This window comes from Apteryx mantelli, chromosome 17, assembly GCF_036417845.1.
Source record: "Apteryx mantelli isolate bAptMan1 chromosome 17, bAptMan1.hap1, whole genome shotgun sequence".
NCBI lineage: Eukaryota > Metazoa > Chordata > Aves > Apterygiformes > Apterygidae > Apteryx > Apteryx mantelli.
In genome coordinates, this window is record NC_089994.1 from 15,948,165 (window position 1) to 15,973,483 (window position 25,319).

General features: G+C 39.8%; 1 protein-coding gene across 4 annotated transcripts in view; it reads left to right on the top strand.

The window, feature by feature from the left end:
• Positions 1–1,002: 1,002 nt before the first annotated feature.
• Positions 1,003–25,319, top strand: part of SBNO1 (strawberry notch homolog 1) — a 32,499-nt gene continuing 8,182 nt past the window's right edge. For 2 of the 4 annotated variants that reach the window (XM_067307175.1, XM_067307178.1), the window contains exons 1-20: positions 1,003–1,138; positions 7,641–7,774; positions 8,374–8,478; positions 9,382–9,691; positions 11,868–11,968; positions 13,183–13,279; positions 14,417–14,577; positions 15,667–15,800; positions 15,949–16,039; positions 16,987–17,148; positions 17,333–17,468; positions 17,544–17,649; positions 18,911–19,064; positions 20,367–20,549; positions 20,771–20,868; positions 21,587–21,738; positions 22,381–22,578; positions 22,872–23,042; positions 23,128–23,297; positions 24,303–24,434. In XM_067307175.1, the coding sequence (XP_067163276.1) occupies positions 7,643–7,774; positions 8,374–8,478; positions 9,382–9,691; positions 11,868–11,968; positions 13,183–13,279; positions 14,417–14,577; positions 15,667–15,800; positions 15,949–16,039; positions 16,987–17,148; positions 17,333–17,468; positions 17,544–17,649; positions 18,911–19,064; positions 20,367–20,549; positions 20,771–20,868; positions 21,587–21,738; positions 22,381–22,578; positions 22,872–23,042; positions 23,128–23,297; positions 24,303–24,434 (2,793 nt within the window). In that variant the 5' untranslated portion in view covers positions 1,003–1,138; positions 7,641–7,642. Of the gene's footprint in view, positions 1,139–1,524; positions 2,143–4,333; positions 4,436–7,640; positions 7,775–8,373; positions 8,479–9,381; positions 9,692–11,867; positions 11,969–13,182; positions 13,280–14,416; positions 14,578–15,666; positions 15,801–15,948; positions 16,040–16,986; positions 17,149–17,332; positions 17,469–17,543; positions 17,650–18,910; positions 19,065–20,366; positions 20,550–20,770; positions 20,869–21,586; positions 21,739–22,380; positions 22,579–22,871; positions 23,043–23,127; positions 23,298–24,302; positions 24,435–25,319 lie in introns of those variants that run through there. The other 2 variants (XM_067307176.1, XM_067307177.1) reach the window with 2 other exon arrangements.

The window sequence follows — 25,319 nt, forward strand, 5'->3', positions numbered from 1 at the left end:
GCGGGTAAGGCACGACAAGGGCCGCCTGAATGGGCTTTCACAGGGACGTGCTCGGGGCCCAGCTCCGCAGGAACGCGGGCACCGGCGCCAGCCGTGGCGGGACGGGACCGACGGAGCCGCCTGAAAGGAGACACGTTCACCACCGGGAGCACAGGCGGGGGAAGGCGGAAACAACATCATTTCTCCTCAGGCCAGCGGCCCAGCAGGCCGCCCGCGCCCGAGGCCACCGGCTCAGCTCCCAACGGCCGCCGACGCCGCGCGCCGCTTCGCCCTGACACAGCGCCCGCGGCGCGCATGCGCGAGGTCCCCCTCCCCCGCAGAAAACACGCATGCCCACGAGCGCGGCCGCTGTGCGCCTGCGCGCCGCCCACACGGCGCGTCACCGCCGCGGCGCCCCCGCCTCAGGCCCCCTCTTTTTCCCCCATGATGCCTCGCAAGTAGCCAAGTCTCGCGAGAGCGCCGCATTGCGTCCTCGCGACAGCCGCCATCTTGGAGGAGCCGGGATCACGTGACCGCTTGCAGCGGTTCGCCTCCGTCTTCCCCTCCCCCACCCACCGGGAACCGGGCTCAGATCGACGTGCTCGACTCCGGCCGCCGCCCTGGGGCAGGCCCGGCGCGCGGGGACGGCGCGGCGCGAGGACGCTGGAGCGGCCCTCCGGGTTCTTGCGGAGCTCCCTTCCTTTCCCCTGTTGCTCGGGGGGGAGGGAGGCAGCGGAGCGGCAGGTCACGTGATGGAGGAGCGCGGCGGGGCGAGCGCCCGGGAGCCCGCGGCGGCGGGGGGGAGGGGCGCGAGAGCGGCGGCGGCAGCCGGTCACGTGATTCGAGAGGCGCGCGCGCGCGCGCGCGGGGGGGGAGAGGGAGGGAGCTGGGTCACGTGGCGCGGAGCGCGCGCCAGCGGCGGGCGGTGGCTGGCGTCACGTGGGGGTGGCGCGCGGCGTCGGGCGGGGGGAGGCGCGGCGGCGGCCGCGGTCACGTGGTGCAGCGCGGCGGCCGGCCCCAGCCCCCCCTCCCCTCCCCCCTCCCCTGTGAGAGGGGAGGGAGGGCAAAGATGGCGGCGGTGAGTTAGAAAGCGGCGGGCGGCGGGGCCGGCGGCGGAGACTTCCAGGAGCGGCCGCGGGAAGATCGAGCGCGAGAGAGAGTGAGTCCCGCTCCGCCCGTTCGCGGGCCTCGCCGCCGCCTCGGGGCGGTCCCTGCGCGGCGGGGCCGCCGCGGCGCCCCCGGGGGGTCCCCTCCCCTCAGCTCCTCGCCGCCGCGCACCGGGCGGCGGCAGCCTCGGGGGGCGGCGGGGGCCGGCGGGGCGGTCGCCGCGCCGGCGGGGAGCTTCCCGCCTCCCTCGGCCGCTCGGCGCGGCGCGGGCCGCGCGGCCGCCCCCGCCGGGGGTCCCCGGTGGGCCGGGAGCGCCGCGGCGCGCGGGGGAGGGCGCCGCTGTCTCGGCGGGGCCGCCGCTTCCCCGCGAGTCGGGCAAACTTTGCGCCCGAGGCGGTGCGGGGGCGGTGGGGCCGCCTCGGCGGGCGGCGAAACCCCCCGGCGCCGGGGAAGCGTGCGGCAGGGCCGCGCTGCTAACGGCTGACGAAACCGGCGGCCCCGCGGCGGGGGGCCCGTCTCCCTCCCTCCCCTCTCCGCGCCTCTCAGGCAACATGGCATCGGGGCCGCGGCGCTGTCCGAGCCGCTCGCCTTTGTGCGCCCCTGCCACGGCTCGCCGGATCGCGGAGGTCTGGAACGGAGCCGCTGTGGGCGAACGCGGCGGCTTGATTTAGGGCGCTCGAGTGGTTTTTAAAATGCTGCCGTGAAACGCAACCTTTCGCCCTTCCCCGCGATCTTAACGCTATTAAAGGGATCTTTAAAGAGATGAAGGTCTGAAAACAAAAGTAGTGCATGGGACACAATTACGCAGCCAATTCTAGCCCAACCCGGAAGTTTATGTCCGGAACACGTGTTGGTGAGGAAGGTGGCGAGGCTGCGAGCCGCTGCCCCCCGCGCTGGGGAGCGGGTCGGGAGCGCGGGGCGCCCAGCGGAGCGGTCGGGGGGGCCCGCAGCCCCGGGGGAGCCGTGGTGGGATTGACCGCCGCGGCCGCAGCCCGAACCTCAAAGTCCAGCGCGCTGCGACTCTTAACGAGCACACCTCAAACAGAGGTTGCTAGGGTGAGTAATTGTTTAACATAAAAAATGCTCTTAACACTCTGAAGGGGAAGAGGCCTTGTGGGTTTTCTGGGTTTAGTTGCTTCGTTATTATTTTTAACTGACTGTATTCCACGCTTTGTTTGAAGGATACAAATTGGAGCTCTTGCAGTTTTTTCAAGATGCTTGTAGCCTAGTTTGTGGTACCTGTTAAAGTTCAGAGTAATAGTTTAAACTTTTTTTTTAAGTTTGATTTACTGGGTAATTTAGTATTATGTCATTTGTTCATGCTAATAACTTTATTTTTGCTTTACTCGCTCTGTAGTTAAGAACTAACTCAGTGATAGACTGTCTGGCTTTAAAGTACATAGGTTGTATCTGGATTAAAAATGATTTAAATGAACATACATGGTTGTCTTGCAAGCCATTTTTTTTCTCCCCTAAATTGAAAACCTTGAGTCATAATACAAAGCAAATAACTTACTATGGTAAAAGTTGTGTAGCAGCATGGCATTCAAACTGCTTTTCTATATCTTGTTTACTGACCTGTTGTGTTATATTTGGACACAATCTTGATCTTTAAAAATAACATTTGGGTAGTTTGTTGTCATGTTCGAACAAGTCCTTTGGTGTCAAAACTGGTGGACAGCTACTTAAAAGCTATTGAAGTAGGTAGCAGATATGGTTGAAGCATTTCTTGTGCACTGAAGTGCAACTAGAACTGGGTCCAAGACCAGCATTGAGGAATATATATGTATATACACACACATGTATATAGGAATATTTTATATATTGAGGGAGATACTGCTTACTGCTGTTCTCTCTTCTGGGTCTTTACTACTTAACAAATTTCCACTACTAGCTAATAAGTTAGCACTTCCAGCCATGTAGTCTAAAAACTAATTTCAAGCCAAATCATCATATCATCTAGTCTGTTAGCATTTTAGAAACTCCTGAATGTCACATTTTTAGACTGTGTCCTGACTGTTGTAAACTTCACAAAACAGTCCTACTGCAGCTTTAATCCAGAGCTGAAACTCATACTATCCTCAGCTGTACCTTGTGTGACCTTACAAGCTTTGACTTTAGAGAGACAATCGGTGTTTGAAAAACTCTTACGACTTTTACGGGATTGGAATCATTCTTCACAAAAAACAAAAGATCAACTTTGTACATTTAAATGGAATATTAACTGCTGCTCTTAAGGCACGTAAGGATTGGCAAGTTCAGTAATTAGCCTTGTACTCCTTGATTGGATAGTGGTTTGGAAAATACCAGAGGGGCTTGGGTTTTTTTGGTTTGTTGTTGTTACTGGGGTTGTCTTCCGCAGCCGAAAGCTATGAGATGAGAACCCATCTGGATATCCAGAGCCCTGTCTCGTGGGATTGGGGGCTAGCTGTCCTTACATCTCTGTTGTGAGGGTCTGCAAACTGGGTTGTGAAATTTTTATCTTGATAATAGCGCGCAATTGTATAGTTCAAATGACATAGGTTCCTCAGAAAGCTAGCAGGAAAAGCCCTTGTCTTAAAAAGAGAACAAAAGTTGCTTAACTACGTTATAGTCTCAGACCAAGCATTAAAACCTAAGTTTGCAGATTGGGCATGCTAAAGATGACAGTTGTCTGAAGGGTTTGGCAATAGCTGTACCTAGCTTGTGGTTTGGGCCAAGTTGTGCTCTCCGAGTTTGCTGTAATTTACAAATAAGTACTTCAGGTACACAGCGCTATAATGTGATGCCAGAGACTTTGAAATTGAAAGCCTTTCTATGATTTAGGATTCCACCGTTAGTTTTCTTAAGGGAAATGGGGGTGGAGAGCAGGTTGCTTGACATGTGTTTTTTGACTCTTTTCTTTTTTTTCTTTTTTCCCCTCCTCCTTTCCACTAAAGCTAAAATGGAGGGGGGCGGGGAAGACAGCGAGCCAGGTTGGCATGGATACATGTCATAATATTAAACATGGCATTCTGGTTTTGTTTCTTTAAATCAGCAATTTACCTATTGCACAGTGGTAGTGAAACTGTCTTTTTATCAAACTTTAAATTCATTAGCAGTATACCGCCTTACAAAAATGCTTAATAAATTTTGATATCCCTTTTTGAAATGGCAGTAGGTTGTACCATTTTCCTTTATTAATACAAAGAAAATAATTGATGCACAATTACTATTGAAATTTTATAAATATATATTTTTAGTTTTATCTAACAGGTTGGTTCTTGCTCAGTGACATTGGGCAGCCTGACTAAGCATAGACAACCTTGTCTGCAAGATTCTGCATGCTTGGAACAGTTCTTCCACTGGTGAAATGCTCAGGGAACAGCTTGTAATATTCACAACTTTTTTTATATAAGTAATTTCTTTTGGAGTTTTTTAAGATGTGGCAAACAGGTCCTTATATAGTATTGCCAAAGCCGCGCTGCAGAGCTTGATAAAGTCGCTTTCACTTATGTTAACTAAGAAGCCTCCTACCTTGTAAGATTATGGAGCTGTTTCGACTTGATAACATTTTAGGCTTGACTAGCATATGTCACAAAAAAAAAACAAATTAAGCTATCAAGATGCAGCTTCTCCTCTAATGTTTCTTCTCATTTAATTTCCTTACTCAAGTGAACTAGATAAGGGGGAAAAAAAGGAGAAATGCATTTTTTTTTATTTTTGAAGTTTCATGAAAAACTAAAATTGATGCTATTAATTTTAATGTAAAACTTCTAGAAGTTGAGAATTCCCCTTGTTCTAGTTTCAAACAATGCAGCTTTGTTCCTAGTGTATAGAAACAAAATAAGTGAAACTAATCTAACTTTCATTGTCCAGACTGGCTGACAGACAAGTGAACAGTTGTGCTTTCACTTTTTGCTGGTTTGTTAGCAACCATTAATTTTTAAGTGTTAAAACTTGGGGTTAGCATGAGAGGGATGCAGCTGGGGGACTTCTATGTAAAGACAGCTCTACTAAGAGAAGGTTGATTTAAAATTGAATGCATTTATTCTGGAAGTGTAGGAATTCCTGTATTAGTTTCTATCATTAGTCATCGAATGTAGACTTTAAGCAGTTAAAAGTATTTCTGCTAGGAATATTTTTTTTTCTTAAGTCAGTGAGTCTGTGCTCAAGACATCCAAGCCATCATCATGGTTTTTAAAGGTTGAAGATGGAGAATTGAAGTCAAGTTTAACGTATCCAGGACTACCTTAAAACAGACTTGATAGGTTTTGGCACCGTTTTATGATGTTTGGGGAAGATAAGTTTTTTTTTCTAATCTCGATTTTGCTTTGAGTCTCAATTTCATAGAAAGTCTTTTCCTTCTTGCATTACAAAAGTAGACTAGAAATTATCTTGAGTATCTTTTTTTTCTTCTTTTGTCCTAGTTCTCTTTTAAATAAACAGCCCCAAGCTTCTGACTTTCCATGCCTCTTTTTAATGTAGCCACTTACCTCTCTTGTTCTAGTCATACCTCCTTTTAGAGATGGTTTGACTAAAACTACATGCAGACTAAATAATGACATAACTGGCATTCTCTTTTTCTTTCTACATTTAGACGTTTTTATTTGACTGTGTTGAACAGAGGTGTTTACACTATGTAGAACAGTGCCCATTTCTCCTTTCCAGATCAATACTGTAAAGTTACAATTGCAAAGGTCTTTCAGAGCTGCCAATGTGAGGGGATAACTAGGGTCGATTCCCCTTCTTTACAGAATTTCACTTGCAATGGTTGCTCCGAAGTTCCTAACACCAAAAGTATAAGCTAAAGTTCATCTGCAGGCTCATCTTTCTTCTCTCACTCTTTTCTAATTAGTAAACAATGCCATAAGCTTCTAAACTAGATATGATGATCACTGTCAATATTTTGGCCTGATGAAAATTAAAGATTTATTGCCTGTGTTAAAAAATATATATGGATATAGATATAGTAGCCCCCTTTTTTTGAGAAGGGAGGCTTAACCCCACTGAAAGATAAAGCTGACAGTCTGTTCTCATGTTCATTTTTATTGACCCATTCAGGGTTCTAAGAGGCAGACTAGCAGGAGGTGATATCCTTTGAAGGAGCAACTATGTTAATTAAATCTGCTAGGTATCTTTATGTTTCTTAATTACTTCTGTACCTGGTAAAATGGTAGAAGGCCCTATTGGTTTGTAGTTTATCTGATCGCCTCAGGTGTCCTTTTATTTATTTATTTTTAAGCACAGTCTAGTTCTGACACAGCAGTTCCCTCAGTTACTGTTTGTTGCCTCAGTATTCTTCTGGGCATGTACAGTCTTTGTTCACACTTAAAAATAATCCTCACTACATCCCAGAACCTTACATCCATTATTTCAGTTGTTGTGTCACCATGTCAATGTTAATCTACTAAAAGAAGGTATCCCTCCATTTCTGGACAGATCAAAACTAGGAAGATTAAGAATTAAGTGCCAAGTGCTTTATTATAATAATTACCTGTTCTGCCAAATGTCCTAACATGTCTGACCACCCGGCTGAATGTGGCTTCGCTGTAAGAGTAGAGAAAGATACAGTTGAATGATGTTTTGGAGTCAATGAACAGATATATCTAACAAGGAAAAAATACTTATCTGCCTTGGAATAGATGTTCAGTTTTCTTATGTCTAGACGTTTTGTCACCAATAGGCAGTACGGGGGGGGGGGTGTGTGTGGCTAAACAGGAAAATAAGGGCAATTTTCTATTTGAGGTGGGTTTTAGACTATATAGGCAGCAGCTGAAGTGATGTGGACTCATATTTAACATTTGTCTTAGTACTATGGCAAATTGACTTCCTTCTTGGGAGAATGGAAAGCATCGTCTTTCCTCTTCCATCCTAAAACATAGTATTTAACTTTTTTAATACATTTTTGCACTGTTTGGAGTAGCTTTTGAACTTAACTTTGCCTGCCCCACACATAAAGGAGCCTATGGCATGACTTTAGTGTCCTATTTAATAATGTAGTTAAAATACTGTAATAGTGCAATGTCTGTCCTTTCCACTATGCAAAATTTCTGCAATGAATTAATTATTTCCTAATGAACAGCAAGCAAGAAATAAAAGCTTTTCTTGTAAGCTTTTTATCACTAACTTAATGTTACAAGATAAACTAAATGAGTTTTAATTGTGCATCCCTTCTTCAGCGTGCTTCACTGAGAAAGACATATCATTAGCATAACAGTCTGATCGCTTCTGCCTCTTGATAGTTCATGGAATGCTTAAAAATGTTGTGTGGTGAAAACTAGGGAGGTCATCTTTTTTTTTTTTTCTTTTAATCTGAGTGTGATCATATTTTATGTATAGTAAGCTATTTCATTCTTCCTACCCCCTTCTAAATTTGGGTGTAATGAAAATATCTTTTTAAAAAAAAAACTATAAAAATAAGGAAGAATCTACAAATCAACAAAAGACCCGGGGCAGATCTAGAAAGTGAAACTATGTATACAAATAGTTGCATTGAATATGCTCTTAAATCTAGGAAAGGGAACTACAAATGTGAGTGTGTGCCAAATAAGCCAAAACTTAATGTAACTTGTATTTATGGTCTAATTTTTTAGAGATGGTGGAGCCAGGACAAGATCTGTTGCTTGCTGCTTTGAGTGAGAGTGGAATCAGTCCAAATGATCTATTTGATATTGATTCTCCAGATGTGGTTCTTGCAGCTCCAGCACCAGCTCCAGCTGTTCAGCAGGTTAAAACATGAACATAACTATTGCTAGAAAACATAAGAGCTCTGACTTGTTGTATGGGGGAGGTCCTTAGTAAATGCTTAAAGAATGTTGAGTTCTCATAAATTCTATACTTCCTAGTACTGAGACTGGGAGATCATTTGGTAGTGCATCTTAAACTTTTTATACAAAAAAGCAACCTGAAATACACTGCTTAGCTCAGTATAAGCATATGCTGTCATGTTTCTGTACAGATTCTAATATCATTGGAGTCTAGCTGCTTTCCTATAAAATGAGCAAAAAGTAATTTCACTTGGCGTTTAATCTCCATGACAGCAAGAATGTAAAACTATTTCAAATGTGGACTGGGAACAGTAGTATGTCAAACAGTGACATCACAAAACTAATTACATTTTCACAGTACTTAACTAAAAAGGTATTGTATGTGAATCTTCACTGAATGTGAAATCAGTGGCTTGATGATCTGTGTTTTCAGTGAAACCTCTGTTAATGACACAGTTAAAGACTTCGCTGCTAGTGTCCATTTTGTGGGTGGATATTTAGACTTAAGTTTTTTCCTACTAAAATGAGTGCCTGATGATGCTTACTTTTTCCTCTGCAGTCAGTGCCACTTAGTGCATTAGAACTAGGCTTGGAAACTGAGGCCACAGCTGCTGTGAAACAAGAACCAGAGACTGTATCAACTCCAGCCTTATTAAATGTTCGGGTAAGAACTGGCACTGCAGGATTTTATATGTGTACATTAGTAAATGTAGCAAAGGAGGTAGGATTGTAAAATACTGATTGTTGCCATCATCTCAGTTCTACCTGTACTTAAGGCCCTGAAAGCTTAGCGTACCCATGGGTTGGTGAGATCTGTGTGACAGAGGACAAGCAACATGTAGAAAAATGTTTGGAGGGGTCCAGTGTGCCTTTTATTTTCCCTGCAGGCATATTCTGGGAATGTGAAAGTTATGTGAACTTGTCTCCTGTGTCCTAACTTTGTACCGCCTTTTGTAGTTGCAGAGAATTCTGAGCGCCACAGTGGTGCTCTAGCTGATCCTGCTTGAGCAGGGGCGTTGGACTAGGTGATCTCTAGAAGTCCCTTCCAACCTCAACTGTTCTGTGGTAGTTACACTCAAAATGAGAATATAAGGAATAGATCTGCAGTAAGGTGGTTGTAATGAGGAGTGTCTGAAAAAGGAAGAAGGTGCACATATACTTTAAGTAATGTAAGCTATTTACCCTGGCAATTCTGCAGCTGGTTTGTATGTATAAAATTCTGTACAGCTCAGGATTTTTGTACAATAGTTGTTTTGTGTCTAGGTGATGAATCCTTCATCCTATTCTTTTATTTCCTTCTTCTTACCTTAAAATAGAAGAAGTTCACACAAAAATATATGTAGCAATATATCGGTACAAGTTTTGAAAGACATTTCTTGTCCAGACTGCTGGACTAATAAATAATAATTTTTAGCACCTTCAGTGTCATGTGAAGACAGTCCTTATTACAAGTCTCTTAAACTGGTGACTCCTAGTTGAATGGCAAATAAGGTCTGCTTTTTTTAGTATTATCTAAAAATCTCCTCAGTTGTTGTTCTTACTTATGAAGTTTTGTTTTGTTTTCTAGCAACCACCATCCACCACAACCTTTGTGCTGAATCAAATAAATCAGCTTCCAACTTTGGGGACTACTATAGTGATGACAAAAACCACACCTGTTACAACTACGAGGCAGACTATCACTGTAGCAAAAATCATCCAGACCAGCACAACAACTCGACCCTCTGTTGCAGCACCAGCAGTACGCAATGCCTTGACCACTACACCTTCAAAGGACCAGATTCAGCTGAAAGATCTGCTAAAGAATAATAGTCTTAATGAACTAATGAAATTGAAGCCACCTCCTAATATTGCCCAGCCAGTAGCGACAGCAGCAAGTGAGTTTTCTTACATTCTTCGTAACTACAATATTTCAGGCAAAAGCTGAGATAATCTCATCTGAAGATCTTTGCAGGTCTTGTATTTCCACCAAGTTGTAGAATGCTGTGGTGAATTAAAACAGCCCTGACAAGCTGTTAGAAGTCAGGGTGAAGTGATACAAAATAACAGATTTTTAAAAGTTTTTGAAACCTTTGATTTTTAACTCTAAGGAATGAGAAGGAGATTTTAGTGTGCAACTGGCAAATTGTGAAAATTAGTACATGAAAAATTACTGAAGTTATAGCACTTGAGTTTATGATTAGCTGTTTGTCTTGAACCTGCATCAGATTCTATTCTACTGCATTATGACTAATGACAATACTTTTTTTCCCCTCCTTCTTATATCTTCCAAACTAGATTTTTTTTTATTTTTTATTTTTTTGTGCATGTTAGTATTTTATCATGGCAAGTTTTTGTAAAGTATCTCCCTGGAAAGAAACTAGAAATCCCTGTATATTTCATGGGAAGCATCAGATCTGTTCTGTTACACTTAGGGTCCTAAAATTTGCCTCTTCCATGTTATTGCTTAAAGGTGGTATTAATTTAAATGCCACAAGTATTTTGTTACCACACTCTGAATCTTTACTTTGTGATACCTTTTCATGGTCTCTTACTTTTTTTATTTTTTTGCATATTGATAGCTTAATGTCAGGGAAAATCTGCGTGTGTGTTTATTTTAAAATTACAGTTTGTCCAGAAAACTATGTAAAAATGCTAGTTTTGTTTCTTTTCAGTTATTCTGATTTAGCGGGGAGGTAAAATCAGACTAGTTGAGTTTGTTTGAAAGCATCTCTATTGTTGCCTTTTCTGAAAGGCATGCAGGCTTCTTATGGGTTACTCCATTTTCATTGTGGCTGAAATAAGGCGTGCTATTTTTATAGGTAGAGTAGGAGGTAACCTGCTTTCTTTCATGTACAGGTGAAGTACACAAAATGAGGCTGTCTGTTAGGACTGAAACAAACAAAAAAAGTTGTCTTGTTTCATTGCTTTTTGTTCTAGAGTGGTTGACAAAAATGGAAGTTGAGACGCCAACTAAAGCTGAGGGATAAAGCAGTGAGGGAGAGCTGGGAGAGAAGGCTTTATAGGACTTCTGACTTACCCTTTTGTGCTAAATGAAGACTGGCAGAAGCACATAAGTAAATAGATAATCACCAAGACCCAATAATTGGTGTAGTGGCACAAGTACGGAAATTAGTTTAATGTGTAGTTTGTATAAGTGAAAAGGAGACATGCAGCTTCTAGAACTGCATTTCCAGTCTTATTTATATACTTGTGTTTCTGGATCTCTCATCATCTTTATAAGAAACTTGACAAATACTTGCAGAAAATTCAAGGCAGAAAAGATCGTGGAAGGAAACATGGTCTTTTCATGGAACTTGTGCAGCAGGAATTCTAATTTAAAAATATTAAAAACTTAAATTATGCGACCTCTTTGAAGCAGTTTTATTTGTGCAGGGTGTCTTAATTGTTTATAGGATCAGTTGTGTTTAATACATGCATTGACTATCAACCTAATGGAAGCTTGAGAGCTCCTTTCAATATCTTATGCCTGTCCTAGTAGAAATATATCTTAGTTCTGTACTGAGCCCTATTGCCACTTGCTTTCAAATGTGGGTGACGACAGGAAACTTAATCTCCTTCTTAAAGAATCCCCATGTAGACTTTAAAAACAATTGAATCCAAAATGATGATTTTATTTTTTTACAGAAATAATTGTAGTTTCTCCAAAGGTGGTAAATGCCACCAGACCAGGTAAGTTAACTTCTATTGAAGCACCAAGGTTTCTGGTTTGTTATTAAACTCAAAAGGCTCACAAGATGAAGTATTTCTGAATAGTACGTATAGACTTGGTGGCGGTCTCTTTTCTTAGAGTATTGAAAATAATACACACATGCATCAGATGCAGTGGTATTGGATGGTAAGTTTTATCAAAGAAATAACAGGATTTAACTCCATGCTTGCTCAGATTTTTTTTTTTTCTTTTTTGGATAAATATATTGACAGTGTTCTTGAAGCATCAGTGTGCTACTCGATGTCTCAAAAGCCCTCTTCCAGCTCATTAATAGAGAAGGATGTTAATTTGAGTCATTGTTTCAAGGGAATTCCTGTAAAATGCAACTTCTTTTTTTATAGCCGATCTAAGCAATGGTGCAGTGAAGAAGGAGGCTTCCACAAAAGAGGTAGCAAGAATATGGATAAATGACATTAAAATGAGAAGCTTTTCACCTACTATGGTAAGAAGTCCAAATGATTAATTTGCTAAATGAATGTCTGTTTTATTGGCCACAGCCTCCTGTAACTAGTTTCTTTGGTTGCTCGGGTATGCCTCTTGTGCTGTAGAATTGTATTGAGTACATCTGTGTCAGAAAAAGGTTAGTTTCTCCATTAGATAAGTACTTTATTAGGTGAATAGAACTAACAGCTGTACAGAGCAGACTCCCTATGTGTTAAATGAGAATTCCAGGAAATTATTGTCCTTAACAGGACCTCATTGTGTGGACAGAGGGATGTGCTTTATTAAAGCTGGTAGACAGCTCCTTTGCTCTGTGTTTTAAGACCCTTTTCTTTTAAAATATCCCTATTTGTATAACTAGATATGTAGCAGCGAAGAAGCTGGGAGACTTTCTCTAGCATGATTGACATTCTGGGCTGTTGGATTTAAGATGTAAATTGAGTATCTTCTTTCGATACTTTCAAATTGTAATGAAAACGCATTCTGGTGCTCTAAGTACTTGAGTTTCAGCAGCTTCACTAATAGACTCAGGTTGAAGTATATGATGACTGGTGCTTCTGAAGAGTGCCTGGCATACAGTAGGTTTTTCAGATGACTACTTTTTATTAAATATTGAATTATTAATTGTGAAAGATTTTGACTGGTAATCTAGAGTGCTTTAAATTCATATATTAACCAAGACCACAGCAAAATGCATAACTACTAGGTTTCAGAAAATATTGCATATAACTATAGTGACTACTGTAACTATTCCCCTAAGCTGTGAAGTTACTTAAGGAATGTGAAACTGCAGGAGATTTCATGGGTGTATTTGAAAGTTAGCTTTTGGCTGTTATCTAGCTCTTGTGTTTTAAAGGCAATTTTCTTTAAGTCTTGGTTTAGATTTAAAATGCTGTTAGAATAAAGAACAGTGGTTTGGGGTGTTTTTTCTGCTGCTTATGTGAGTTTGGAGCACTTGGATCCTTGTAAAAGAAAAGTTCGCTGACTTTTTGTGATTCTCATTTGATTGGGTGGAATTCTGTCTTTGAAGAGTTGTCCAGAGCTTAAGAAAACTACATTTCCTTTTGTAGTTTTTTTCCCTGCTGCTCGCTGGTTCAACTAGTGCATGTGTTAAAATGTTCGAGTTTGTCTTCCTTTCATTTCTCAGATTAGTTTCCAGGACATGGAGCATTAACAAGATGCTGTTTGACTAATGCAAGTATTTCTGTATTTCAGAAAGTGCCAGCAATAAAAGAGGAAGAGGAACCTGAGGAAGAAGATGAAGAAGAAATGGGCCATGCAGAAACTTATGCTGAGTATATGCCAATAAAATGTATGACATAGCTTTTTAAAACACAAGACTGAAATGCTTTGATAACTGAATAGTAACAGAAGAGTAAATAACATGCATGCCAAAATACTATAACTTTAATATTTGAATCAAATAAAAAAGGACCTGAATTTGTGGTCTTGTTTTTTTGCCTAGGAAATTTTTCTTCTCCAGCATTTAGTGAGTTTTGGAAACTGCACAGGTGTCTGAATAGGAAAGGAATTCTTTAGTGTATCTTTGGGCAGTGCTTGTTTCTAAAATATAGCTGATGAACCAAAATCAGGCTTTTTTTTTCTTCTTCAATCTGTTTTAAGAAGCTTTGTTAAGAAGGAAATTATTTTGTAAAGGGATTAAGTGGTCACTACTGCACTTAAGAATCCATTTTGAGTCTTTTGGTGTGAAATGACCCTAAGCACATTCTTCCTACACTGTTCCTAAGTTATAGCTTAGATTTGCAAAACAAGTCTGACTGGGTGAATCTTTTCCAACTGTTAATTGCCATCTGCCCTTTTTTCTCCCTTCTCCTTATCGTAATGACAAAAAACCTGTAATTTTACTTCCTAGTTACATTGCTGATATGGCTGTAAAGGCAAAGCAAAAACTTAATTTTGCATGTGGTTTGTAGCTAAATGGTTAATTTTTAATGTCACAGATGAGATCTGTCAGCAATTAAACCATGTCTGTTCTAAATCTTTTCTCCTCTCATATTGCTCAAAAACAACACTATATAAATAGTAAAAAGAATGTTACTTTTGTGATTCTGGCATCTTGAGGCCTCTGGTCTTTGGGGAGGGCAAGGTTCAGAGCAGTTTCTCTCAAACACATAAAATATTTTCATGTACTTCATATATCTAATCCCTAAAAACTGGGGGAAGGTGGGGAGAAGAGGAAAAAAAAGCTAAGTTTTGCAATTGTATAAATTCAGATAGAGTTACTTTATGTGATGCGGTGTTTCTTTGACACTCCATTTCTGAAGACTTATAGTTACTGTGAAATGTGGTTGTTTTTGACTTCAGTCTTGGCATTGGACAACTGTAGTTTGCTTTGATAAATATATTAACCTGTGCTGCAACAACAAGAACTTCTCTTTATTATGTTTTCATCTTCTCCCCCGTCCCCCCCACCCTCCTTCCCAAACAGTAAAAATTGGTCTACGTCATCCTGACCCAGTAGTGGAAACCAGCTCATTATCCAGTGTAACTCCTCCTGATGTGTGGTACCAGACATCAATATCAGAAGAAACAATTGATAATGGCTGGTTGTCAGCTTTGCAACTTGAAGCAATCACTTATGCAGCCCAGGTATGCTAGGTATTAGTAGACCTTAAAAAGTAACATAAAATTTAAGAGGGAAAAAATGCTATCTGACAGGTACAACTATGCCTATTTTTTAAAGAGCAAAAAAAATAACAGTGGAAAGGTTTGAGTTCCATAAAAAGGTGGCAGGTGCGTTTTGGTGTAGATAAATGTGAGGTAATACACCTTGGGAAGAATAGTCTAAATGACTTACATGATACTGATTTCAAACTATCATAACACTCAGGAAGGTGATCTTGGAGTCCTTGTTTTTATTTCTCTGAAATAACTTAACGTGCTGCTCTAGCAGCATCCAAAAAAGCCAATGCTGTTGGGCGTCACTGAGAAAGGGAATTGAGAACGAGTTTGGGTGTTGTTTTGCTGCTATATAAAAACCTTGGTGGACCCATATCTGGTATTTTGTGTGTGTGGTTCTAGTCTCTGCATTTCAAGGAGGAAGGTAGTGGAACTAGGACAACTAAAATCATCATGGAAGAAAAGAAGTTGCCTCAGGAAGAGAGACTAAAAAGCCTGGGACCTCTCAGGTTGGAGAAGAGAAAAATGGAGGGGAATAACACCAAAGGTTTACATAATCAAGAAGGCAGTGGATTAGCCAAACGTGGAACTGTTCATCAAATCACAAAAAACAAGAACGAAAGAGAGCCTGACCAAACTCAGAGCAGTTTGGTTCAAAACTGATAAAAGAATGCTTCTTTACACAGTAGGTAGTTAATGTCTGGAGCTTGCTGCCACAAAGGGCTATGGAGGCATGTATCAGTGGGTTCAAAAAAGCAGTTGGAAAAACTCATGGACAAGCAGGTCTGTTCATGGACACTAAAAAGGCTAGACAAGGATGTATCTTCTACAGCAATTCTGGATGCTGAAGAAAGTGAGAGGAATGGACCACTTAAAGTAGTCAGGCTCATGTGATCTCTCTAAATTACATCCTCTCTTGCTGCTGTTAGAGACTGAGTACTTGGCTAAGTGGACAACTGGTCTCATCTCATAGGATGTGTCATATGTTTGCTCATTTCTGACAATATGTAGTGATGTGTTTTGGTGAATGAATACAAGTTTTTATTCTTTCTCCTACAGCAACATGAAACATTCCTGCCTAATGGAGACAGAGCTGGATTCTTGATAGGTGATGGTGCTGGTGTAGGAAAAGGAAGGACCATAGCTGGAATAATCTATGAAAATTACCTGTTAGGCAGAAAAAGAGCAGTCTGGTAAGTGTGTCAGGATTTGTTAGAGCAAACACTATAGTGACTATAGTACTTAAATTCAATGTAATCTGTCTTCAGACAAATGTTTTAGTTAACTGCTTTTTAAACTTTTGCTGTAACTTGGAGTGTATGCTTTGTTTTATATCTTCAGGTTTAGCGTGTCAAACGATCTGAAATATGATGCTGAAAGAGACTTGAGAGATATTGGAGCAAAAAACATTTTGGTTCATTCATTAAACAAGGTGTGGAAACTTTTTACTATGTACAGTTGAGGCAAAACTTTAGGTACGCTTGTGTGACAAGTTGTGCATGTTAACTGTTTTAAGAGTAAGACTGTTCTAATTTTAATAATCTTGCTGTCTAGATCTTGTTTGACAGGCCTTAATCTTGTGAAGAACCACACGGTGCTTTAAGTTAATTGTGTAAACAGGCCCCTTGTAGGATTAACTCTTAGCGTGTTGGGTGGTTTTTTTGTTTTTTTTGTTTTTTTGAAACATTAGTCTTCAAGCCAATACTGACATTACCGAGTACAATATTTTCTAGAAGTTGAAATACACCTTGAATCTTGTAGACTTTGGCATTTTTTATCCCACCATCCCCAGTGCTCATTTTATATGTACTGAGTGTAATACTTTAATAAATGCCAAGAAAGTCTATTATTCAAATAGCAGTAGCATGTGAAGTTATTTTCAGAGATTGCATCTGTGTGTAGTTAGCCATTAATATAAAATGCAGAGTGATTACTGGTTGAATTCACTGTCTGAATTTAAAGTTAATTTTAAGTTAGTTTCTAAAACAAAGCAAGAACACTAAGACTTCACAAAGCTTCTAGAAACTGTCATTTACAGTAGCAACTATAAATACATTTGACCTATTAGTTCTAAGTGATGCATTGAAACTTAAATGTTAGTTGTATTTAACTTAAGCAAACTGTGTAGTTGAAGAACTTGACTGTTAATCTTTAGAGACCTCAGATCTAGTCTTCTTAAGCACAGCCCATATAACCTCTTAACCAAACTTCCACATGCCAGCTATGCCCTAGTCATGACCTAGGGATCCAGGGAGTTTAAAGAGTACAAACTTCAAGGCTGAGATCACCATCTTGCCTTAATCCTATAGTAGGTAGATAGATCTGAGGAGGGATCTATTTCAAATAATTTCTGTAATATTTCTTTTCTTTTTATTGCAGTTCAAGTATGGAAAAATTTCTTCGAAACATAATGGAAGTGTGAAGAAGGGTGTCATTTTTGCCACCTATTCTTCTCTTATTGGTGAAAGTCAGTCTGGTGGTAAATACAAAACCAGATTAAAGCAACTTCTTCATTGGTGTGGTGAAGACTTTGATGGAGTTGTATCCTTTATCTTGAGTTCAGCTGATCATAACTGAATTGTTATTTAAGTTTACATCTTTAAAGATAGTCTTATTTGCTGTTATTTTTATGTATCATTATTCATGACAGTAATGGATTGTGTGCATGCTCTGACACTAGCAATTAGCTTTAAAAAAAGTGTGTTCTTCCTTAATTAAGGTTCAGATTGTATTTGATGAGTGTCATAAAGCTAAGAATTTGTGTCCTGTTGGTTCATCAAAACCAACAAAAACAGGTCTGGCTGTGTTGGAACTTCAGAATAAACTTCCAAAAGCTAGGGTTGTTTATGCTAGTGCCACAGGTATGTACTACTTGGTTTGCATTAAATGTCTGTATGCTTTTAGTGGCATTGGTATAGACTGTGTTCTTCTCTTAGGTGCGTCTGAGCCAAGAAATATGGCATATATGAACCGCCTTGGAATATGGGGTGAAGGAACTCCATTTAGGGAATTCAGTGACTTTATTCAGGCTGTTGAAAGAAGGTAATATTTTAAAGAGCTCTAGCAATAGCGCATATGGTTGTGATTGACTCTGCTTTCCAGTTCCTTTGTCTTCACTCACTCATAGTCCTCTGCAAACTCATCTTGTCATACTAAAACTTTCTGCCTCTAGCTTCTAAATCTAGCCCCCCCCCCCAAAAAAAATCCTTTCCCTCGTTCACAGAAGATTTTGTGAGTGTTAGAAGTTGACTGGGGAAATAGCCCTTCTAAAGTGTGGGTGTTATAAGATTGAAAATGTTTTGCTGATCATCATGAAAACATGCTGTATGTGCTCAGTACAGTCAACATCTCGTTATAAGCAGAAGCCCTTTTAATATTTATGCATTCAGCTTATGCAGTTTAGCAGGGAGAAGACATGTTCTTATACTTTCTGGCATAAGAATCCAGTTCAGAGAAATTATGTATTCTGTTGCTTATGCTGTGCAGACTTGTAAGTTAGAAAGGTGCTTCATATTTCAGAACTTGTAAAGAAAACTAAACCTGAGAGTTCAATAGAAAATGCCACTGCTGCATTCTTTGGTAGGTGAGCGTTTTAATATATTCTGTTTTGTGGGCCTGAAGGATTTTGAACACTTCAGAATGCTACAGTAGAGCTTAGTATGCATCTTCTCGCATACCATCTACATGATGCATGGTTTTTCTAGACTGTGCAAGTGTAGCCTCCACTTCATTACTGAGTACATATCAAATGAGCAATAATGAAATTACAGGCCCAAGCTTGTGAGTAGGTTAGCTTTGCAGTTGACTTCTCTGCTCTCAAGGTATTGCTAAAGGTTTGTTGCTGTTGAAGAGAACTTACTTACCTACCAGTTTAATTATTTTTCACTTGGCGTAAATCTGAATAACTTAATACAACCGGTACCCTATTTTAAATACCCAGTGAAGTTCATAAAACTGCAATACAAGGTTTTTCATATATTTAGATCAACTTCATTATCCAATTACACTTTGTAAGATATTATCTCCTAATGCATGTTAGCTCACTCAGAAAAAGTACTGTTTGAGTGTTCTTATGTGTTGGGCTGTAGTTAATGCTCATGAGGCAGGGATATGGTTTTGTATGGAGGCTAAACTTCAAGACCACCTGATTCAGTGTGTTTAACTGAATAGCATTAATGGTTTTGAAAATATATTTCTTCTCATCTGTAAGCATGCTATTTACTTCTAAAGCACTTGAGCTTTTTCTAACAAGTTCTTGCTTTTGAAAATGCTAATATTGACTTGACTTGTTCCTTTATTTTAGGGGTGTTGGTGCCATGGAAATAGTTGCTATGGATATGAAACTGCGAGGAATGTACATAGCAAGACAGTTGAGTTTTTCAGGTGTAACTTTCAAAATTGACGAAGTTCTGCTTTCACAGGACTATGTTAAAATGTACAATAAATCTGTGAAACTGGTAAGAATGCCTTTTTAAATTCACTTCCTATCTTGAACTGTGAGAAGTTGAATTTACTTGATTTAAACTCAAATGCTCTTGAAGTTGCATGTAGTGTTGTGATTTCTGTGAAAGACAGAAATGGCCCCTACTTGTTTCATCTTAGTGTAAAGTTGTCTCTGTTTAAGACTTTGGCATGAGCTTTTTGTTTTTATTCCGGGCCATAAAAGGTTTAGTTTGGGGTATCTTCCAATGTCTGCCAGACCCACTGACTCCTAGCAGTGCTTCAGGGACCTGGATTGTGGTAGCCTAAGATAAAGCTGTTCACCTCTTGGTCATATTTGACCCCTCCAGTCCTTCTGATTCTGCTTTAGGGAACCAAGCTGAAAACAAGCTGTAAAACTTGACTAGGCACTAGACAGACTGCACACACTTCTTCATTAGAATATAATGGTTGAGTATGTGCTTGTTGATTAAACAGTACAGGGTGGAAATTCTACCTATACAACAGATCAAATCCAAAGCATCCAAGCTATGGCTCCCCCCTCCCTTTTTTCGTTTTATTTTCAGTTATTCTCCTGCTGGTTATCTTTTTCATGTTGTTCTTACTTGTTTTGCCCATATACTTTTCCTGAGAGCACGTTCTCTTGTACAGTATCATTAGTGTATTTAATAGAAAGTATTTATTCCTTTGAATGTAGACTAAAACGAGCAGGCTCTTTAACTGCTTAACAGGTACTTAAGCATGACTCAGTATTTGTTGCATAGCTGCAATAATGAAAACTTATCTTTCAGGCAGGTATAACATCAGCTTTCAAACAGCATTTCACTTTATGAATATTGCTTAAAAGAGTCAGTAAACTTGTGTCCAAAACTTACTTTACCTAATCTCATGCAGAAACCTGGCTTTAATGTTCTTGTCTTAGACAAGTTTAAAAGGTATAGCAAAATGCTCTTCTCAAATTGAAGGCGGTGGGTTTTTTCTTTTTGGTATCTGCTTGTACTTAATTATGGGCAGATCTCTTTCATTTCTTAGCCTGAGTGTATTAATGGAGAAACTAGATAATTAGAAAATACTGTGTATGCTTGCTTTGGTAGTAATGTAAATGTATCTGCTTTTCATTAAGTTAAAAACATAATTACTCTCATAATGAGACATAGCTGCTGTTTTCTTTATTGTGAGCTTTGATATATGATGAGATTCCTTGACTTGCAGTCCCACACGATGCTAACTTGTAAACTTTGCTTCTATCTTACTTTGGACTTTATATCTGTTTAGCCTTGAAATGCAACATGTAAAACAACTAACACTCTCTTCTTCAGTGGGTTAGTGCCAGAGAGAGGTTTCAACAAGCAGCTGATCTTATTGATGCAGAACAACGAATGAAGAAGTCCATGTGGGGTCAGTTTTGGTCAGCCCATCAGAGGTTTTTCAAGTACCTTTGCATAGCATCTAAAGTGAAGAGGGTGGTACAACTAGCTCGAGAAGAAATCAAGAATGGAAAAGTAAGTTGGTGAAGACCTTTTAAATAATAAGTTAATAAGTATTTTTTCTGAAATGTAGGGTTACTAGACTTTTTGTTTATAACAAATATTTTCAAAGGTATAGTAGTAGCATGCTTTTGTATTTTCTGGCATTGAAGCTGTTTAATGAGCAGAAATGCAGGCAGAAAATAAATTCACAAGTTAATCTCAGTGACAATATCTTGTATTCATTTGTCCTTCAGTGTGTTGTTATTGGACTACAGTCAACAGGAGAAGCAAGGACATTAGAAGCTTTGGAGGAAGGTGGTGGTGAACTGAATGACTTTGTTTCTACAGCAAAGTAAGGCTTGAAGTTTCGGAACTGTCCTTTCTGAAACAGCCTTCTGAATGCAGCATAATGCATGTAGTAATTTGTGCTTTCGCATGCAAAGGATGCACCAAATCTCAGGAAACTGGATTTTCTTTGGTACCTGTGTCCTTCGCTTAAGCTTCCTGTACATAAAATCTGATAGTACTGCTCACGTGAACCACTGGCTGGTTACTAGTTCTGCTTGTGCCATGTTACATGATGTTCTCAAGTGTGAACAGCTTGTACTGTTCTACTGAAACTTAAGGGGGAGAGAAAGACTTGTATGCTGCATTTGCACCAAAATCGGTTACAACCCTGACTTTGGTTATTTTAATCGGATGAGCTGGATCTGACCATGAGAATACCTTGCTGAAGATTTAAGTGGCAGATTAAGTTAAAATAATACTAAACCTTGAGCAATAAGAAAGTGGCAGTAACAATTACACTAGATACCAAACCCGACGTTTTAAACTGCTAAATATGAATTTTAACAAGTTATATGTAACAGTGCTGTAAAGTAAATGTCTCCTATTGCTTTTAAGAGGGTGACAAACACAGTAATATAGGTGATAATTATCCAGGGTACTTCTGTAATGGCATTCACAAGGAATAATTCTTCAGAGAAGTCAAGCAAGCTGTTAAAATGTTACAAGTTTCTACTTTAAATAAATGCAAATTGGACTGAAGAACACTTTTTCTTCTTAAACAGAGGAGTATTCCAGTCTCTCATTGAAAAGCACTTTCCAGCTCCTGACAGGAAGAAGCTGTTTAGCTTGTTGGGAATTGACTTGACTGCTCAAAGTAATAACAATTCACCTAGAGACAGTCCTTGCAAGGAAAACAAAATAAAGAAACGGAAAGGTAATGTTTAAGTTATTTACGCTAATGCCATAGAGAAAATGGTAACTTTAGAACTGCCTGGAAGAGAACTCTAGAAAAATATGGAGGTGTAAATATCAATACCAGCGTTCATGAAAGAGCACGTGTTATAAGTCCAAGACTTATATTACAGGCTTCTGTTAGTTTTTAAATCGGCTGCTGAGGTAATATAACCTGCAAATTCTAGTTACTTCTTTTTAGACAAAAAATTGGGCTGATGTAGTGTAGGACTTTATCCCAAAGTGACTTGCACGTGTCAGCCCACTTTCTGGAAACGGTGAAGCCAATTGCTCTCTTTTTAAGAGGCCAAGTAAAGAAAAGCCGAAACACTGCCCCCTTCCCCTACACACACATACCTGATGATATCCTTTTTTCCCAAAAATAGGTGATTATAAAAGCAGTGGGAGAAACCAGGTATGTTGAGAGAGAGGGCTTACTGAAGACTTAGATTAGATTTCTTAAAAAAAAGTTTAAGTTGTGCTAAAGCAGTTCTATTTTTAGAAGCTGAACATTTTTCCACTAGTATGCAGTAGTAGTAAAACAGCTCTCAAAAGTAGGCTAGAAGGTCTAAACCAGCTTTTTTTTTTTTCTTTCTTTCTCCTGGGGTGGTTGTGGTGAAATTAGGTGAAGAAATAACCAGAGAAGCCAAAAAAGCTCGTAAAACAGGTGGCCTTGCAGGTAGCAGCTCTGATGAGAGTGAAAGTGAGTCAGATGCTTCAGACAACGAAGAAAGTGACAATGAGAGCTCCAAATTTTTGAGTTCTGGAGACGACGATGACTTCAACCCATTTAGAGATGAATCCAGTGAAGATGATGAAGATGGTAAGGCAGCTTGTTCCGTCAAGTATGTAACTGTACTTGCAAATATTAGGCACAAAGTCTTAAAGCATTTCAGTGAGCCAAAAATAAAAGACTGTATATCATAAGTAGATAGTTGGAAGTTTAATGAGACTGAGATTATTTCTAGAATGTTGATTTGCAGCTTCCTTAAGTAGATTTTATGCACTAAAGTTCTGACTAGTCAGCTTTTGTAATGAGAGAATACTTCTTAAAGGAAAGGATGAGCCATTTAATAAATGCTTGAAATGTTTTGAAAATATCTTATTTAACTTCAGATCCCTGGCTAATTAGAAAAGACCATAAGAAAAATAAAGAAAAGAAAAAGAAGAAAAGTATAGACCCAGATTCTATTCAAAGTGCCTTATTAGCTTCTGGTCTTGGATCAAAACGACCTAGCTGTTTTACTTCCACTGTTGGTACCACCACTTCTAGTACCAACACATCAGGTAAGAAGAAGTTTCTTTAGAGTTGATTCACTTTCTTAGCAATTAGGCAGTGAACACTTAATTTTTAGTTTCTTTTAAATTTCAGCAAACAGTAATACGAACAGCAGCTTTGTAACAAGTCAGGATGCTGTTGAAAGGGCCCAACAAATGAAAAAAGAACTGCTTGATAAACTGGAAAAGTTGGCTGAAGATCTTCCACCTAATACACTGGATGAGCTTATAGATGAACTTGGTGGTCCTGAAAATGTTGCAGAGGTGGGTTGATACTCATATTTAGAGAAACTTGCTATTTTTTCCTCTACTGCATATTACCTACTAGCTGCAGTAAGTCAGTGTTGTCATTCTTTTTCAAGGTTATGTATGACCAAACTATATATTAAAGAGAATTTGTTTATCAACCTTGAAGAGTAATCTCACAAGTATGAGAATACAGGGCTCTAACACTGAATGCCTCTGAATTAAGGAGAAAGTTGAAGATTGTATTAGGATACAGATAAGAGCTCTGAATAGGTAAATGTTCAGGAATCTCTGGTGATAGTTTCTTATTAGGTAAATAGTGCTAGTTTCTGTTTTTCCTTGTCTACTACATATTGTTCTAACTAGTTGTAGTCAGTTTTTAAAGCTGGTGTATATGAGAGTTGAAGCAGTGTTACTTCATCTTCCTAGGCAGCAGAAGTTAACTTGTATAATAAAAATGCATTTGTGAAAAGCCTGATGAGTGATTTTTCCTCAATAATTATAGAAACATATCTCTAATAAGCTACCTGTGTAAATCAAACATCACGATTTAAAAGACCCTGTTAAAATTGGTGACAACCTTGCTGCCATTTTAGCTTATTTTCTTAGTACTCCTAGTGTCAGTTAAAGTTGTAAGCTTTTTTATGTCCCTGTTCTCAGGAATAAAATAGTAAGCTGTTACTATTTGACAGCCTTTTGTGCTTTAATAGGCATTAGACTTTTCAGTTCAAGACTTGATTACTGCAGTAGCATACAAAACTCTGCTAGTATGCTACAGTGTCACTTCTACATAGATATGCTTTTTGTTGTACTTTTGATTCCCTGAGTTACTTCTAAATAAGTGTTCCACATAGCAGATTATAGCATCAATCAAAAATAATCCAGGTAGTTTTGTACTTGGAGTAAATTACTGACTCTGACTTGTATTTTGAGGTTGGTGTATGGTTCTGTTGCTTGACAGTCTTGCCTGTGTAATAATTTTGGCATTGCCATAATGACCTTGTATTCCCTCTTACTTTGAAGATGACAGGCCGCAAAGGGAGAGTTGTAAGCAATGATGATGGCAGCATATCTTATGAGTCAAGATCTGAACTTGATGTGCCTGTTGAAATTCTTAACATCACAGAAAAGCAGAGGTTCATGGATGGAGATAAGGTAATTCTTAGAGGCGCAGTTTGGAAGAACTTGCCAGATGACATAGTAACATGGACTGACGGCTTAAGTTATTCAGGTTGTGACTCTACCATTATCTCACAGTGACTTCTTGAGTACAAGAAGCAAGTGCTAGGTAGAAAGGATTTGCTATTCACTACTGTGTATTTTGTTCTTCAAACCCATAATTCAGTAGGCCTATCTAGCATGTGGTTGCAGCATGCTTTAAAGGTCAAACTGTAGTTCAGGTGGGTGAGGAAGCTAACTTTTAGGTTTTGACCCATTTCTTCTTGAAGTGGATGCATGTGTGTACCAAACTTAAATCCTTCAAAATAGTGTTGTAACAAAATAGCATATGTTTAAAAGGCAGTTAAACTCTCCATGTCTTTCTGATTCCTTTCTCTGGATTACTGTGTACTTCTGCCACCAAGAGGAAGTGACAAAATTGACAGAAGGGGAAAAACACTGCCTGACTTGGTATGAGTGGGAGAAAAATTCAGTGAGAGGCTGAAGAGGAAAGAATGTGAGGTGTTTACCTTAACAAGGATTGAGAGAAGTAATGCTGCCAAGACTGGTAGCTTTTATCCTCTAAAACACACTCTGAAAGGAAAATACTAAGTGGAATAATGGTAGAATTGAAGCTGATGAAAGTTTGGTTTGGGTTTTTCGTCTTGTTTTGTTTTTGTTTGTTTGCTTTCCTTGCCTGTGGTTCATTTGGGATATGTTACCACAAGAGGGCAAATCAAGTCAATGTAGCTGTTGCATGGAACTTCTTTGGTCTGTTACTACGCTTCAGGGGAAATACTCATGTTCCTCTTGCACGCAGTCCAAACACTTGCATTCTTTCAAGGCAAATACATTCACAGACAAGAATGGCCGTATCATTTT